Source organism: Mugil cephalus, chromosome 16 (genome assembly GCF_022458985.1).
Source record: "Mugil cephalus isolate CIBA_MC_2020 chromosome 16, CIBA_Mcephalus_1.1, whole genome shotgun sequence".
Taxonomy (NCBI): Eukaryota; Metazoa; Chordata; class Actinopteri; order Mugiliformes; family Mugilidae; genus Mugil; species Mugil cephalus.
This window is the reverse complement of record NC_061785.1, coordinates 22,401,783-22,418,474: the sequence shown is the minus strand read 5'-3', so window position 1 is coordinate 22,418,474 and position 16,692 is coordinate 22,401,783. Positions and strand designations below refer to the sequence as shown.

At 39.6% G+C, this 16,692-nt stretch overlaps 1 protein-coding gene across 1 annotated transcript in view; it reads left to right on the top strand.

Moving 5' to 3' along the window:
* Positions 1-10,763, top strand: part of myo15b (myosin XVB) — a 43,065-nt gene extending 32,302 nt beyond the window's left edge. The window contains exons 46-66 of the mRNA XM_047609783.1: positions 399-458; positions 744-819; positions 930-1,048; positions 1,959-2,074; positions 2,698-2,839; positions 2,955-3,066; positions 3,284-3,608; positions 3,711-3,768; positions 4,604-4,676; positions 4,766-4,842; positions 4,944-5,020; positions 5,542-5,672; positions 5,765-5,859; positions 5,983-6,060; positions 6,148-6,244; positions 6,830-6,978; positions 7,094-7,218; positions 7,477-7,610; positions 8,453-8,586; positions 8,879-9,019; positions 10,104-10,763. Coding sequence (XP_047465739.1) covers positions 399-458; positions 744-819; positions 930-1,048; positions 1,959-2,074; positions 2,698-2,839; positions 2,955-3,066; positions 3,284-3,608; positions 3,711-3,768; positions 4,604-4,676; positions 4,766-4,842; positions 4,944-5,020; positions 5,542-5,672; positions 5,765-5,859; positions 5,983-6,060; positions 6,148-6,244; positions 6,830-6,978; positions 7,094-7,218; positions 7,477-7,610; positions 8,453-8,586; positions 8,879-9,019; positions 10,104-10,190 — 2,406 coding nt within the window. The 3' untranslated portion in view covers positions 10,191-10,763. The remainder of the gene's footprint in view (positions 1-398; positions 459-743; positions 820-929; positions 1,049-1,958; positions 2,075-2,697; positions 2,840-2,954; positions 3,067-3,283; positions 3,609-3,710; positions 3,769-4,603; positions 4,677-4,765; positions 4,843-4,943; positions 5,021-5,541; positions 5,673-5,764; positions 5,860-5,982; positions 6,061-6,147; positions 6,245-6,829; positions 6,979-7,093; positions 7,219-7,476; positions 7,611-8,452; positions 8,587-8,878; positions 9,020-10,103) is intronic.
* The last annotated feature ends 5,929 nt before the right edge of the window (positions 10,764-16,692 follow it).

Below are 16,692 nucleotides of genomic sequence, written 5' to 3'. Positions count from 1 at the left end.
GCCCATGGTCACATATTAATAATTGGCAGCCCACTGGATTAAAATGGACACACCTCTCTCTCTTTTTTTTACTAGTAGTCTTTGTTATCAAGTTTTGACTGAGAATTTTTCAACTGATCCAACAAATTCTGATCTGATTTTCTAATCAGGGAGCAAAGAAAGCATTTCTGAACTATGTCAATGCAGAAACAAGACAATTTTATGATCTAACACACTGTCACTCGCTGGTGTAGCCCTTAAATCATACAGCCTTCTCCAATGCCACCTTTCTCTATTTTCCACTCTATTCCACTATTTTGGTTTAGATTCTTCAGTAATGCATTTTACTGCACAGTAAATTTAAACTGGAAGTATCACTGTTGTAAATCTTCTTCACTAACGTCAAGTTTTATGTGCAGGTGTTTTACCCCAAAGAGATGTTCAACCGGCCCTACATCCTCAATCTGTTGAGTGAACAGGTCAGTATTTTCAAAAAAGAATCACTTGAAGTAAAGTGTGAAAACTGAGCGTATTCCCAGATGAAGGTGGTAGACTGAGGCAGGAGCCTTCAGATAAGACCATCTGGATGTGTAACTGAGTTGCAAGTGAGTTTATGTGAACACAGAATAAAAGAAAAAAAGACAAGAGAAGTGATGGTTGAAATTGAGAAATAAGTATTAGGTACATAAGGTGTGAATTTTCACCGAGGCTTCATCTACATGTTTAGTCCGATATACTTCAGACATTGTGTGATGTTTTTTCAGATCATGAGGGACACATACTCTGACAGCTGTGAGAGAATCAGCAGAGAGGAGAGGAGGAAGATGAAGGACCTGCTCGGTGAGAGTGTTTCCAGTTCATCATAAAGCTGCAGTGTTTTTGTTCCAATGGTCGTTGTATCTTCTGCATCATTTGTGTCTCAATTACCCTGTTTTTATTTTCTTGTACAGCAAATTTCAACGTGGGAACGACCATAAGTACCATCGAGGACGACAGCATGAAGAAGAGGATTATCATTGCAGCCCGAGACAACTGGGAAAACTACTTCACTAGACTGTTTCCCATTTTGGTGAGCATGATAAAAAAAGAGTAACAAAGATTCAATGTCTTATGACAACATTGAAGTGAGCAATATAAATAAAGGTGCCTGGAATTGTCTCGCATACACTGCAGCAGTTTGACTCCTTTAAAATAAATGAAGAAAAGTAGTAAAATGATATTCACAGGCAATGATTAGTTCAATACCTTAATTTAAAAGGCATTAAGTCTAAAAAGTCCATCTAAAGTCTCTTCTAAAACTAACTGGAATTCAGTGTTAATGTTTGAAGTGGCAATCTCAAAGATTTTTGTCTCAATAAATGTCCATTAAGTTCTCATCTGTTGCCAGATAAGGTGGTATTAGGCGCTGTTCATAGGCCTGCTTAATAAATTTGATTTAAATATAAATTGGCTTGGAAATTGCCTCTCCATTGTGAACTGATGATGCTTGTCAAAAAATGTGGGCAGATTTTATGTGGTTATGGACAGACATACACATCGTCCGACTTTATGAAGTAACCATAAGGAAATCCAAATGGAGGGATACCAGACTCATGTTCTGATAGGAATTTGATTCTTAGCATGACAAAAGAAAAAATCTGCCTGCACCAGATTCAATATGAACAGGAGTTCAGATCAGCAACTAATTTACATTAAGTCTCATTGAGACGTTTAAATTAAACATCTGAGACGTGAAGCAGCTTACATATTTATTTACATCATTGTAATGTTGCCTGAAATTCCGCCACAGAACCACTTTACGTTTTCCTAAAGTGGAGACATCTTATGATATAATCCAGGTTCCTGTTGGAAGTCTAGCAGGAAGGTACTAAATGGTTTCAATAGTCCACCTTTCAGAAAATGAAGACATGATTTGTTTCTCCAAAAAAAAAAAATTTCATCTATATATACATACACAAGCATCTGTTCTTTGCATGCAGCCGAACACTGGGGATGCTGAGGTGTTGGGTGTGTCCCATCGTGGAATTCGTCTCTTGAAGGTGCTACCAGCGTCGGGCATCAACCCCAGACATCTGAAAGTGCTTAAAAGCTTCAGGTAGGCAAAATCACTTCATTCATTCTCAGCTGCTCTCCCGTGAAGAGCCTGGACACCCCCATTTCCTCATTAAACAGTCAGCAACCAGTCTGTATGCATCGCACATGTTTAAAAAATCTGGTTCTTTTCCTACCTTACCGATCAAAATAATTAATTAAAAAATATTTCATAAAAGTATTGTTCTTTTTTACTCTATGTGTTTTACTTGCCTGCTCTCTACTGTTTACTTATTTATCTGGGGGAAAAAAACAACGTGAAATGCAGAGTTCTCCAAGTTTCAGTAAATCTTTAAAAAAATCTTTTCAAAAAAGACATTTTGACAAGCCCGGGATAGCTGAAGAGTTATGACATCAAACAATTATAAACAATTATTACTAACGCAACAGACACAGATTGAATTTATGCAGAAACATATTTGTATCCACTTAAAAACTGTCCAGTGTATATAGTGCTACACCATGTTCACAAGATAGAATCCTTTTCGATGACAATGGCTGTTTCACAGGTGTCACCAGCCAGTAACTTTCTGACTTGACATTTTACAGAATATCTGAGTTCTATCTTCACTCATTTTAGTTGATGTTTTATGCACAAAATGTTAACTCAGGTTGGCTTGAATATAGTTTTGCAGAGGTTCTGTCAGCTGACCTCAAGGACGACGACAAAGTGGAACTGGAGCTGAAGAATGAAAACTTGGTGCTGCAGTCATCCAGAGCTCCTCAGATCACTGAGATGCTCCAAGTCTTTCTCCAGGAAGTGGTCAAGGTGCTTTTTTTTCTCCATCATCTGTTTTCTTTTTGAAGATTTTGTCGTGGCCTTGTCTTCTCATTAGTTAGGGTCCATATTTAACTGTGCACACATCTGCCTACCTGCTTTCCAGGAATCTGGTCATGTAGTAGCCGTGAGAACTTTTGTGACGGACGACAAGAGTCTGCTCAGCTTCAGCAAGGGGGACGTCATCAAACTGCTGCCAATGGAAGGACGAGAGATGGGTGAGGTCATGATTTGAATGTCAGACATGTCCTAGGATAGATAGATAGATAGATAGATAGATAGATAGATAGATAGATAGATAGATAGATAGATAGATAGATAGATAGATAGATAGATAGATAGATAGATAGATAGATAGATAGATAGATAGATAGATAGATAGATAGATAGATAGATAGGATGTAAGGATGTAATGTTTTGTGTGCGTTTCACCAGGCTGGCTTTTTGGCTCGTTGGGAGGGCGTTCTGGTCTTTTCCCAGAGGACTACACTCAGCCATCTGCAGCCCCAGACTACCACAGCATGCTCCTAGAACGAAGGGATGAAAGGCGTAAAAGCATGAAGGGTGAAAGACCCGTCATTCTACCCAAGGGCCCATCTTCAGTTCCCCCCAGCAGAGAGGCTTCCCGCCCAAACTCAGCTCAGAGTTTTGTCCCTGACTCAGGGAACCAGAGTCAGGGACAAAACTCAGGGAACCAGAGTCAGGGAAAAAAAACTGTCTCTCATTCAACCATGTTTGAATTTGCCATGAAGTACTTTAGGTATGATACAAGAATGCACATTTTTGTTGTGGATTATGATGATGTGGTTTCAGCTAAGGTTCCATGGCAAGGCTAATTTTTTGCTACCGTTATTTGTTAAAGAGTGGGGAGAGCTGGTCTGCCAGGAAGAAATATTACAGAGGCAGTTCAACACACAAAGGTAAACTCACCTTGTGCCATTTATGAATATACATCATCATTATTTTTATTATTTTGCATTCAATTAATTTTTCAAACGTGCAACAGTATGGACGTGACTGAAAGATAACATCTTCTGCCTCCAATTATAACTTTACTAAATATGTTAAACATTATTCATGTTAATGTGTATTTTAAGAAATTTAAATTTGTGTGTGTATGTGTGTGTGTGTGTGTGTAGGTGTGTATACATACATATATATATATATACAGTGATGTGTCTAATCAACCAAAGATTTTGTGACCCTACTGTAGTGCCTCCACAGACCCACTAGGGGTCGCAGATCCCCCCTGTTGAAGACCTGTGATGTAGGCTAAAATCGTTGAATCTACAGCTACATTAGGTTTTTTGATGTTCCTACTCTGGTGCTCACCAGTGGAACTAGAACTAGTATTTAGGCCACAAAGTCATGTTCAGCCCACGTTCCCCGAACATTGGCTAATAGCTGCTGATCTCTGTGCCGCCTCATCGGTTGATGGCTGCAGTGATGCCCTTTGACGTGTCCATACATATTTTATACAAGGTGCCCTATTTAAGCTAAATTAGCCTGTCTACCATTGCTGCTTGCTTTTCATGCCACTTTGCACTTTTCAACCAACCTCAACCATCTCCCCCTTTAAATGCTGTGTCTGTCTTAATTAATGTCATGCCCAGGGTCATTGATCCCTGCTTTTTTGAGTTTTTGGTTTCAAAGAATATTAAACATGATTTGATGTCATTGTAAGTACCAAGTCAGTGAAACTTTCTGCAGTAATAAAACTGAAGACTTATTGCATTGTGTTCCATTTTCATCCAGGTCCCCATCCGGGACTCTCTAATTCACTACAACGATCCTGAAATCAATGCTTTATCAGTCAAGTGTTTCACAAGTGAGTGCATCCACACTATCATACAACAGTACACACAAAATGCTGTTTAGTTCTTTCTTTATTATGCAGCCATTTATCTGTCCCTCCAGACGTGATGCAGTTTATGGGCGACATCTCAATGAGCAGGAGCAGCACCCAGTCAGACTGCTTGAGCAATATCCTACTGGTCAGTGCTTATTTAAACCGTGTGTATGTGAACTTCACTGACTGTTAGCTGCAAATAGACTTCAATGAGGTTTAAGTAATGGATTTCTCTTTTATATTCAGCTGGGGAAGGAAAATGAGCCACTGAGAGATGAAATCTACTGTCAAGTCATCAAGCAAGTCACAAACAACCCAGCTAGGTGAGTATTTGCCACTCATGAAAATATATTGTCAGCACTCTCAGCAACTGGAGAGTGTTGCAGAATTTGTGAGACAAATTAAAGCCTTGAGGATTTAGTGTGATGTTTCACCATTGTCCTCAAGTGATATAATTTGACACAGCATGAAGACTACAAGTTTCAAAGGTTTTGACAAGGAAGACAAATGTGTGTTCAACTGTCTTCTCTGAGTTAGACAGGGTTATTGGATAGCATCTCTAACTGTAGTGCAGAACTGATCCACCTTTTGGCCCAATTTGTTCTAAAATGTTGAAGAGACAGGCACAAGGGAGACCTACACAATATTAGGAAGGAGGTCACAAAGTTATGGCTGAATGGTGTACATGTACAGTGAAATGTGTGAAAACAACCAGACCAAAGACTTAACCAAAACTCAAAATAGAATTTAGAATTGCAGTTGAAACAGAAACAAGGGAGCACTCTTTTAATTCCACATGATTACTTTGTTATGTTATGTTATCTTCTGATGGTTATCTTTGTAGATCTAGCTGTGTCCTCGGCTGGCAGATGCTCAACCTGATAACCGGTTTCTTCCCCTGCTCCGACTTCCTGCAACCCTACATCATGCGCCACCTGAATGGCATCTCTCAGGATTATGAGCACACATACCACGGTAGAGGAAGACATTTTAATTTAAATAATGCATTAAATGTTAAATGTTAAATGTTTAAATAACTTTTATATGACCAACATCTCTTTTCTCAGAGGAAGCAAGTGCGTGTCAGCATAATCTACAGTGCACTCTCACATTTGGAGGACGCCGCAACCTCCCCACACATGTTGAGATGGAAGCTTTTCTGGCAAGTTGACCTTACCACTTAAGCACATAAAATCATGCATCATGGTGTAACCGACCTGTTATGCTGCTTTATTGTCTGCATTTGCAGCTGATCTCATTGTGGTTCTGTCTTGCTTACCCACAGGCTGGCAAAAACTCTCGACATATTCCCATTCAGCTGCCAGGAGGACCAGAGGTCCCTGCCCAGATACATAACTTCAGTGTAAGATTTGTACCAAAAACTTCAGCCTTTTATTTAATAGAATGGCATACAAATATCTTCATTGAGGTATATTTTATGTTCCTCTAGACGGCAGCCGATGTGGTAAAAATGCTGTGTAATAAAATGGGGATCACAAAGCTCAGAGACATGAAAGAGTTCTCCATCCTTGCCATCAGAGTTCAAGGTAAATCAAAGCAATCCTGAGAAATTACTTGACTAATGATCTTAACCTGTGTAACTGCCTTGATAACTGGAATTGTAGAATGATAAGTCACAGTATGGGTAAAGAGTCCTGCAATAGGGTTGATGAAAAGAGTGCTTTTGTCCCATATGGCCTCAGAGGTAGTATAGGTTTTCTACTTATCCTCCATCCCTCCATCCAGATAAACTGGAGCAGAATGAAATTCAGTGCTCACAATATGTCCAGAGGCAGTGTCCCCTTACTTTGAGTAATAAATGAATGGAAATTACGCAGTTGTTGGGCCGAGATCTGAGCCCACAATGAATAGATAATAACAAGAACTAATTTTATAATTTTTTTTATTGTTCATTGTTTCTGTTTCTTTTGAATAATTAATGGTATTCTAAGTGTTCATTCAGTTTTCTAGACAGAGAAACTATGTAGCCCAAGGCCTTAAGAAATAAACAAATAGAATAATCCAGTGAGGGCTTTTCTAATCATTTCTGAATGAGGAGAGCCAGAGGCCGAAGTGACCGAATCAGTGTCCTGTACCTCCTCCTCCTAACTCCTCTGCTCACTGTCTGTCAGATGGGACTATCCGTCCCCTCCATGCTGAGGAGTACTTATATGACTTCCTGATGGACGACGGCTCAGTCTCCATGTTCCTGAAGAGAGTGATCTGGGCACAGCCTCTCTCCTTCAACAATGACCTCTATGTGGACTTCCACTACCAGCAGGTGACAAGATGACTCAATAGCAAGATGGAACTTTCCTATCTTATCCCGTTCTCATTCATCTCTTAATGTCTGTTTATGCCTCTCTCTCTCTTTGTGTGTGTGTGTGTGTGTGTAGGTCCTGGCCGACTATCTGAGTGGGTGGTTGATGCTTCCTTCTGATACGGTCTCATCAGTCCAGCAGATAGCAGAGCTGTCAGCACTGCAGCATCTGGCTCAGGGTCTGAATAACCAGCCCTCACTGTGAGTTACACACACTGAGAGTCACAATAGTACAATACTGAGAAGTTTAGGTGTGTCATTTCTTTTAATAAAATGGCTGAACCATACATGTACTGTAGGTCATCACATGAGTTGTGCCAAAGCTGTAGTCAAAGTGAAAGCAGGCTACTTCAAAGATTTTTATTGAGAACATATTTTGCTTCATTCCTACTCCTCTCTCAGGTATAACATACTTAGTGTATGTGTATACTGACATTCAGATGTGTGTTTTTCTGTCAGGGTGGACATAAAGGAGTACCTGCCCCCACAAGAAAAGGCCGGCAATAGACTCGAGGCAATCCAGTCTTTCTGCCAGGGTCAAATAGCTGCCATGCAGTCCGTCAACCCTCAGGAGGCCAAAATCCGATTCACTGGTGAGTAGCTCCTCTCCTCAGGGGTACCGAGCAAGGTGTCTTTCAAATAGACTCGAGAAGTAGGTGGACATAGTTGTACATAAAAGCCAGACATGTTGTGTTCCTGATCGCACAATAATGGACAATCTGTTTTTAATTCAGGACATTATCTATTTGTATAAATTACAGTGATTAGATGTGGGATGACTTTCAGATTCACGAGCAGACATTAGCTTTATATGAACAAGCTTCCTCTGCAAAAGTGGCTTAGGAACAAAGTCTGCAGAAGATGAGCCAGTAATACAGCATGACTTTCCATGATTGTCTTTCTGTGCTGCGGTAGAAGAACAACAAGAGCAACATGGAGGTCTGCTCTCTTTTCAAGCACTGGAGCTACTGGACTTTTGTAATAAAATGTCAAAGAAGGGTTTTATCAGAAAAAACATCAGTTAATGGTATAGACAGTTTAGTGAAAGATATTCTGCTTCACAGTGCAGGAATGACTGTTTAGTAAATGTTCTAGCAGGACAAGCTAAGACGAGCATTGAGCTCACTAGAAGAAATAAAATGAAGGGTATGTTGAACTGATGTTTACAGGTCTGGTGGCTGAGAATAGTTATATAATAAAATGGCTTTCTGACTTGGAGATTATTCCTGTTTGGGAAGTTCAAGGTGTTTTGTATTTGTTAATCAATAGTCTCCTCATATACGTTTTTGAAGACAAGTGTTTCTATTTTTCTAATGTTTTTTTTTTTTGTGAATGAAAATTTTGCACCAATAAAGGAATGGTCAAAGGTCAGAAGCTCCTTTTTTCTCTCCTCTAATCAGATGTTAATGTCTTTTGTCTGATTGCTGTCTCACAGAATTTCTGAGCACCCTGCCTTTGTTTGGCTCCACCAATTTCCTTGTCCAGAAGGTGAGCCAGCGGAATTGCCCTTCCCCCTGCATGGTCAGCGTCAACCACAAGGCAGTGCAGTTCTTCCATCCTAAAACACAGGTATCTATAGCACTCAAACACATCCTCTGTATCACCACCTGTGCTATGGCAACTTCTGTGCCATTTGTTCAAATGTCATTACATGTGTATTAATTCTGATTCTTATAGTTAATAGCTGGTCAGTGTGAGAGTATTTTCTCTTCCTCTTCTGAATTCTGCTGGAACTTATTTTAATTAATTAATTATTTTGTACATCTACATTTCTCTGCTAATGCCAAAACAAATAATGAAAAAAACAATATTCAGTTGTAATGATATCAGTGATCTGATGTTGGGTCTCTATCTGCTACAGGAGCAGGTGTTTGGGTTTCCTCTGACAGATGTTAAGTCTGTGTGCACCGTGCGCCCCAAGAAACAAGGCAAATCTCCCACAGTGGACATCACCTATGGCCCACCAACTAAACTCAGAAAAATCACCGTTCATCTCAAACAAGTAAGAAATGAAAGCTGTGATGCTGAACTGAATTTTAGTTTTTATTTCAGAATACTGAATTGTTTCTTGTTGCCTTGGTATCTTGGTGAGTCAGCGAAAGAAGGGTTGTATCTGAAAGTGCAGTAATGCAAATGATCAACCAGCTAAGCATCAAGCTGACAGCAGAATGGTGCACAGTCTAACCTCCTACTCTGTATTTCCACTTTAACTGGGCATTTTTCAACCAACTTAAATGTGTCATTTTGAAATTACTGGCAAACAGACATTGCTATATGTTACTGTGTCTTTTTCCACAATCTGAATTTGGCTGTTCCACCTACAGTCTCTAACAACAGTGAAGCTGGACAAACCATATTTACAACATAGCCTCAGGTTAAGATTAAGTGTGACTGGAGTATTATTAGTGTCACAGTTGTTTTCCATGTAAAACATGAACATTCCAGACTTGATCAAACTTCAAACTTCACTTATTATATTATTATATATTCCCAAATGACTAAACTTTAAATTCCTTGCTTATGATGGCACTACAGTTGTACTCACTGCAGATGGTTATGGACCATTGTGATAAAGAATAAAGTCACGTAGATACTTTGAAAACACTTGAAAGAAAGTCTGATCCTGGTAGTAAATCTAAGCTGCTGTAGTCCCAATCTCTGCATGTCTCTCCCACCGATAATAATAGGAAGTAGTAGTGGACTCTGTTGTGAGGCTCTTTTAACCTTATTTTCACCAAAGAACATAGATATACAACAATGGGCTCTGCAAAACACAGAAGAAATGAAGGCATTAATTTAAAATCTATCCTGTAAAAGGTTCCAGTGGGGCCTCTCCTAGCCACCAGTCATTGGCCAAGGACTAACATACAAAGAAAAACTACAGGAAATTTAGAATCATTACTTAACCTAGCAAGTATGTCTGGAGAGAATCCATTGACACTCCCATATAAAGATGCCCACATAAAGGCAATATTACCTAAACAGCATGATGGATAGTTACTCATTTGCTATTTATTAAGTTTTGTAATGCACTGGTCAAAAAATGTGTGCGTTCTTATAACATAGTTTGTTCATCTCTGTTTCAGGCTAAGGAGTTGTGCCACATCGTTGCTCTAACATTGGAAGAGTCGGTTGGACCACCAACTGCCAGTTCCGTTGCAGCCCAAGCATAGGCACACATACAGTCAAGAGAGGTGCTGTTAATCACCAGGTTCACTTTTGTGTTGAATGTTTTTGTAAATTTATCTTTATTTGAAAAATGACGAGAATGCTGCACACTCAGCTCCAAGTAAGAAAATTGTTTTTTTTTTCGCCTTAAGTTTTCTGTTCCATTGCCAGCACCTCAACAAGACAATCTGCAGTGTATATTACTCTTCTCTTACAAATTTATCTTTATTTAACAGTGCAGACAAGATGCTGATAATCTCTCCAATGTTATACGAGAGGAAATGATGCAGAGCTGACATATGTAGTACTCATCAAAGGCCAGATTTGAATTCAGGGCAGGAGGATGAGGGGTAATTCACCAGTTATTGCTATATAATTATTATTTTTAAATTATTAAATTATATCATTATTGAATAAGTCAAAGCCTTATTGATTCTCCTCTGATTCTCTTGTGTATGAATACTCTATGAATCAATGCTGAAGTGTGGTTAATCATTATGCAAAGTACACTAAATACAAGTTTATGTTATGTAATGTAAGTGAATCATTTATAAGAATTAAAGAGATATGTTGATTTATTTGAGTTTATTATTTGTGTATATTTGTGGTATTTCATTGAATAAACAGCAGACTGACTAAATAAGATGATTTTTGAAAGATGAAAGCATACTACGAAGACAAACATTTGATATGGGTGAGAATGTGTTGCATACAGATCTATACAGTAAGAGTACGTATGCAAGGAGGAAAGAAAGAAGGAAGGACAAACAATAAATAAATCCAGTGAGTAAAAAAAGTACATTACTAATTTGGTATTTAGTGGAATCAGTATTCTAATATTGAATCCACTATGATTAAAGTAGTGAATTGGATGATAATGTGATAGTTTAGTAATATGATAGTGGCCAGTAGTAGTAGTAGTGGATGACGGAGGTGGTGTGTACATAGATACAGTACATACATTTATAGCAAAATGGTACGAGAAGACTCATTTTAGTGAAAATGTGAACAGAGTTATTTGCGTTAGAGTTAGAGGAGAAAACAAGTGAAGAAAAAGAAAAAGCTGGAAGACAATAATAAAGAACTGGAGGAGAAAATTCAAGAACTGGGGTGGGGGGTATGAAAGAAATTGGAACAAAAGGAATAGAACTAAGGGAGACAAATCTCGGTCAGGATCTCTTCTCTGGATTCTTGTTTGGTTCTGACCTCAAAATCACTCAGTGAAGCAAATCTCTGGAGGACACTAAGAGCGACCTGAGGATAAGTGAAGAACTGAGAGATCTGGAGCAAGAAAAGAGAGAACTGCAGGAGAGCATTAAACATCTGGATGAGGCCAAGAGACAAATTAAGAAACAGAGTGAAATACTGACATCACAGATGTGGAGCAGGAGAAGAAGAATCTGGAGCAGACAAATAAAGACCTGGATGGAAATAAAAAAGATAGTGGGGAAAGGTGAAGAACTGAGAAATAAGTTAAAAGACTTAATAAAAGGGAAGAAAGAGCTGAAGGAGATAAACAAAGAATTGGAGGAGCAGAAAAGAAGAATGGAGGAGAGAAATAAAGAACTGGAGGAGCGGGAGAGAGGAATGGAAGAGAACAAAAATGAACTGGAGGAGAGAAAGAACAAAATGCATGAGACAAGTAAAACACTGAAAGAGGAGAACAAGGATTTGGAACAGGAGAAAAAAGACCTGAAGGAGAAACTAAAGACCCGGAAGTTGGCCGCCTCAAGGACGCAGTCTTTTCCGGGCAAAGTTTTGGATGGAGCTTCCATTTCTCTTTCTCTCGTGAATGTGATAGTGTAAAGGGTGTTCAGTTGCTGTGCAATATAGGTCTGAATTACTTCATCATTATAAACTCAAACACCCAAATTTTGGACGCACCATAAATGATCCATGTACGTATTCTAAATGTCCCTGTGCATTTAAGACATGGAATGCTTTAATCATACATCAGAGTAGAGTACATTCCACACAAGGTAATCAGACGCTAAAAGAGTTTTCTATTTTCAGCTGTCACTTATGTGCATGCAAAAATGTAGCCAATAAAAGGGAGTTTTTTCTTCATATAAACAAGAAAAATGTTTGTTGCATGTTTGTTGGCTGTAGTTTTCAAACCAGTATTTATGGAACTTTTAAGTCTCATAAGAGTCGCAGACACACGCCTCACACATTAGCTGATTTTGTTGGTTGTTATGTTTTATTTTATTTTGTTGTTGTGGACCTACTTTTCAATATATGCACCTGCTTTACCAAAGAACGTGTTGGGATTCATTTTCAAAATTTCTTGGTTGTTAAGTTTCATACTTAAACATCCTTTGTGTTGGTGTTGATTTAAAAAGAAATTAAAAACAAATTATTAAACAAACTATTATTGTCAGGCTACCACCTGACTGGCACCCCAGGTAAACTATATAAATAATTTAACTAATAAATAAATCTAATAACATCTCTAACTAAATAAGATTAAAACCGCCCTATAACAAAATGGCACCCCACAGCATTTGATGAAACCAACTAAAAAAACAACTAAAAACAAGAGTTTTTAAGTTTAGTTTAAAAGTTTGGAAATGTTTGGACAAATCAAAGAACAAAGGATACTTCAAAAGTGCTGCACTAAAATGGCTGCCACCAGACTTGGAAGCCATGTGGACAGAGGAAGCATGGAGCAAATCTTCGTACGCCCACAAGTCTTTCTCTTTTGGAAATGGAGCTCTGTGGAACAGGTGACCTCACTCAACCATTAGTACCCCTATCTAACAAAAGCACGGAAATTGAAATGGAAACGACTCCTGTGGACAACACAAATCAACAAGTGAGGGAAAACCTTGAAAGACAGGAAGCGACACCCAATGTTGATTGACAAAAGGTCCACATAGAGGAGCTAATGAGCTATATGGAGAACACACTGACAATATGACAACCTTGTATGATGCAAGACCGATCTCAAATCAGTAATGACCCCAATGGTCAATTCTTCACTGGCCAGTCAGCTAAGGAACAGTAATGTACCCACTGTGGAGGCAATGGTTCGTCTTGGACAGCAGTTACAGAAAGACAGGGAAAATCATCGTCAGTATGAACAAAGGAAAAAACACCTGCAAAAACCAGTAAAGTCTGATACTGCCTCTCAGTTTTCTCAGTCCTACCACTCACCTGCTATTCCCCAAGTTCACTGTTGGCGCTGCAAAGAATCACATCCTCCATCAGCCTGTCCTCAGTTCCAACCTGGAAGGAATAAGCATCACAACAACATAATGAACAGATCATTCAGACATGTAGAGATAGAAACCATCCCTTTCACACCAACCAAGAATCTTTGAACCACCAATGCCACAATGTGACAGCTCACCTCAACAGCTGGTGGTTCCAGTCTCAGTAGGTGCATGGAAGGGAGATACTATCCTCGACACTGGTTCCTCATACACCCTCATCAAGGACACCATCTGGAAGCAGTTCAAAGGGAGTCAGATACAGATGAGACCGTGGAATCAAAGCCCGCTCTATCTGGCTGATGGCACACCAAGTCATCCCCACAGCTGGACTGAGTTGGATATCCAGCTTCAACAACAAACAGCAACAACAGCTGTGATTGTCTTACCATCTCGGTGTCTTGCACTTCCTGTTGTCGTTGGGCTAGATTTTGCATTCAAGTCAGGGTTACAGTTTGTCATCTCAGAAAACGTCTATTACTACAAATCCTCACCCAAGAAGAAGTATCATTTCATAAGAAAACCAGTAAATGAGTCCTAATATGGTCTTGTCAAGTCTCCTCTCAGCAGAATCTTCGCTGTTGTTTAGAGATCCTGCCGGGCACTCTTCACTCTCCGGGCTGTGAGGGTTAGCTAGTGCCGGCGGTGAAGAAAAGTCCTGGCTAGCTGTCCTCATTGATGGTAGCTGACTTCAAAAAATAGTCTGTAACGTTAACTGGAGTGAAGAAATTACCTTTTTTTGGTATATAGCTTAATTTTCTGTGTTTCTGATGTCCTCCTCCTCTTTTAATTCCCATTTCGCGCTCCCACTTCGCCAGCTTCGTCATGTCTGCAATTTTAGAGTTGTGTAGCAGTACTTGATGTCACACTCTGTGCACGTTGATCGGTATCACCTTTGACCAGCCTCATGCGGGCTGACCAATGGGGAGAGGGTCTCAACTCACAGTCACAGGCAGGGGCAGTGGTAGGGGCAGGGGCAGGGTCTCTTTGTGCAGTGAAACAGCTCCAGCGGACACTTTAACATAAATCGGGACATAACCAGATATTTTGCTTGTGCCCTCACTGCCCTGGGCGCTTTAGAGGCCGCACTTCCATATACACACTTCCATATACACAGAAACAGACGAAGAAATAAGAAGATGCTTGACTCTCTTGTATAAATGTAAGATGCAATTAAGATGATGCCAGGTATTGGCACCCATTTTTTCTTACTTTCTTGCTATGAATTGAAAACATTCAAGATGTATTTAGCATCAGCAATATTATGGAAAATTTCAAATTAAAAATCAAGAAGACTTCTCACCAGCCTCTGCTTTGCTTAGTGTTGAGCGTGGTACACAGTACACAATTCAAAGATCATTGTCTCAAAGAGCTGTTAAGCCTGCCAACTCTTTGTGAACTTGTCATAAAGAAAAGAAATATACAGATGGGAGATCAGGGTTGACCGCAGCAGTTGCTTTCCTCCACCACGCAAAAAAAAAGGAAAGGAAAGCAAAGGAAAGGAAAGAGACCAGAATTTACAGTTTACAGTACACAGTAAATGTGTTTGCATTGGTGCATTAATCATTGCCAGTGTTGGGGACCTCAGCCTCTGTTCAGGAATGTTGTTTGCAAGATAAACAATATAAAACAATATAAAATGATTGAATATGATATGAATATCTCTCAGATGTGCTCACTGTCCCAAAACTGAATCCATAATGTGTACACTCCTCAAAGCACTGCGCTGTATGCAGATGTGACTCTAGCTTCTTGATCGGACTGTAAAAAAACATTACACTTTTTAAAGTTTACATGGGCAGTGATATGATGCTGATGTGTAGCAGACATAATCACCTGAAGATTAGAGAAAGAAAGACCCGGTAGTCCCAACAGCATTATCCATAACATTTAAACGTAGACTGGGCCAGTTGATTTGTAGCAAATGAAAAGTGAGTTACAGTGAAAGTAAATTAAACTCTAGCGGTGATTGTGAAATCATTCGGAACGTTAGAAAAGAGGCACCAAAAACTTTATTAGTGGTTTACTATCCATTCCAGTGATATTAGTCAGCCAAGGAATCTGCAAAGGCACACACAGGAAAGAACATTTCAGACAGTTGGAGTAGATGAAATACTCTGTTACTACCAGTGATGGGAATAACTGCATTAAAATAAACAGCGTTACTAACGGCGGTACTTTTTTCAGTAACGGGGTAATCTAACTCATACTATTTACATCTTTATTACGCCGTTTCCGTTACTCAGTGTATTTACATGCACGTGAAAAAGAAAAAAACGAATTATTGCCATAATCGGACTGTAACAGAAGAACTCCAGTGCATGTAAACACATTAAAATCGGAGTTCTCATTATCCGATTGAGACACCCAGATAATACGATTGGAATCGGAGTTTTCATTGGATAATACGTGTGCGCATGCTCCACAACCACTGCGCTGGCGTGTGACCCCGGAACAAACACGTCCAAGAAAGCCGGGCGTAGAAGAAGAAGAGAAACGGAGCCGCTAAGAACCGTCTGAGGGACAGCGCGGATCTTACCTGCACTAGAAGTAGCGCGAACATTACGTACGAGATTAAAAAATGTAGTATTATCCGTCTGGTTGTTGTTTCAAACGCTGGTCCGCCACATGAATGACTCTTGTTTATTATATCGCGTAATAAGTCAACCGAAAATCGGGCAGTATTAACATGAAAAGACACGTATCGCAACCTGGTGTGGAAGAGGAGAACAGTTATTCGATTTTCTTGCGCTGTATGTAACCTGGGACAAGGACTGTAGTCAGAAAGTCGAATTTTGAGCATAGCTCGATTAAGCTCTGCATGTAAACGCACTGACGGAAAATTAAATGGGGGCGTTACTTGGTTCTCAGCCACAGGAGCTGCAAAACATTATTATTATTATTATTTATTTTTTTATTTATTTTTATTTTTTTGGCGAAGAGAGGAGGGAGGGGCAAAACAACCGCATAGGTGATGATTATTGGCTAAGGTGGAGTAGGCTTTCACGATAAGTCAATCAGAGGCAGTGTTCAGTTTACACACAAATCACACACGCACACAACAACTTCACACCCACACCCAACTAACAGAGGTAAGCGGCAGCAATGCCGAATGTGGAGATGTGGAGGAAAAGTTGCGAGTCGTCACTGGTCGACCCAGATTTTTCTCTCTGACACTGATATATCTGCCTGTTACATTCTGTCTCGACGGCCTGACAGACTGTATCATTGTAGAAGCTTCAGCTCAAAAACAAGTTTTGGTCTACTCCCATAAAGACTGATCTCTGAAGGGCAG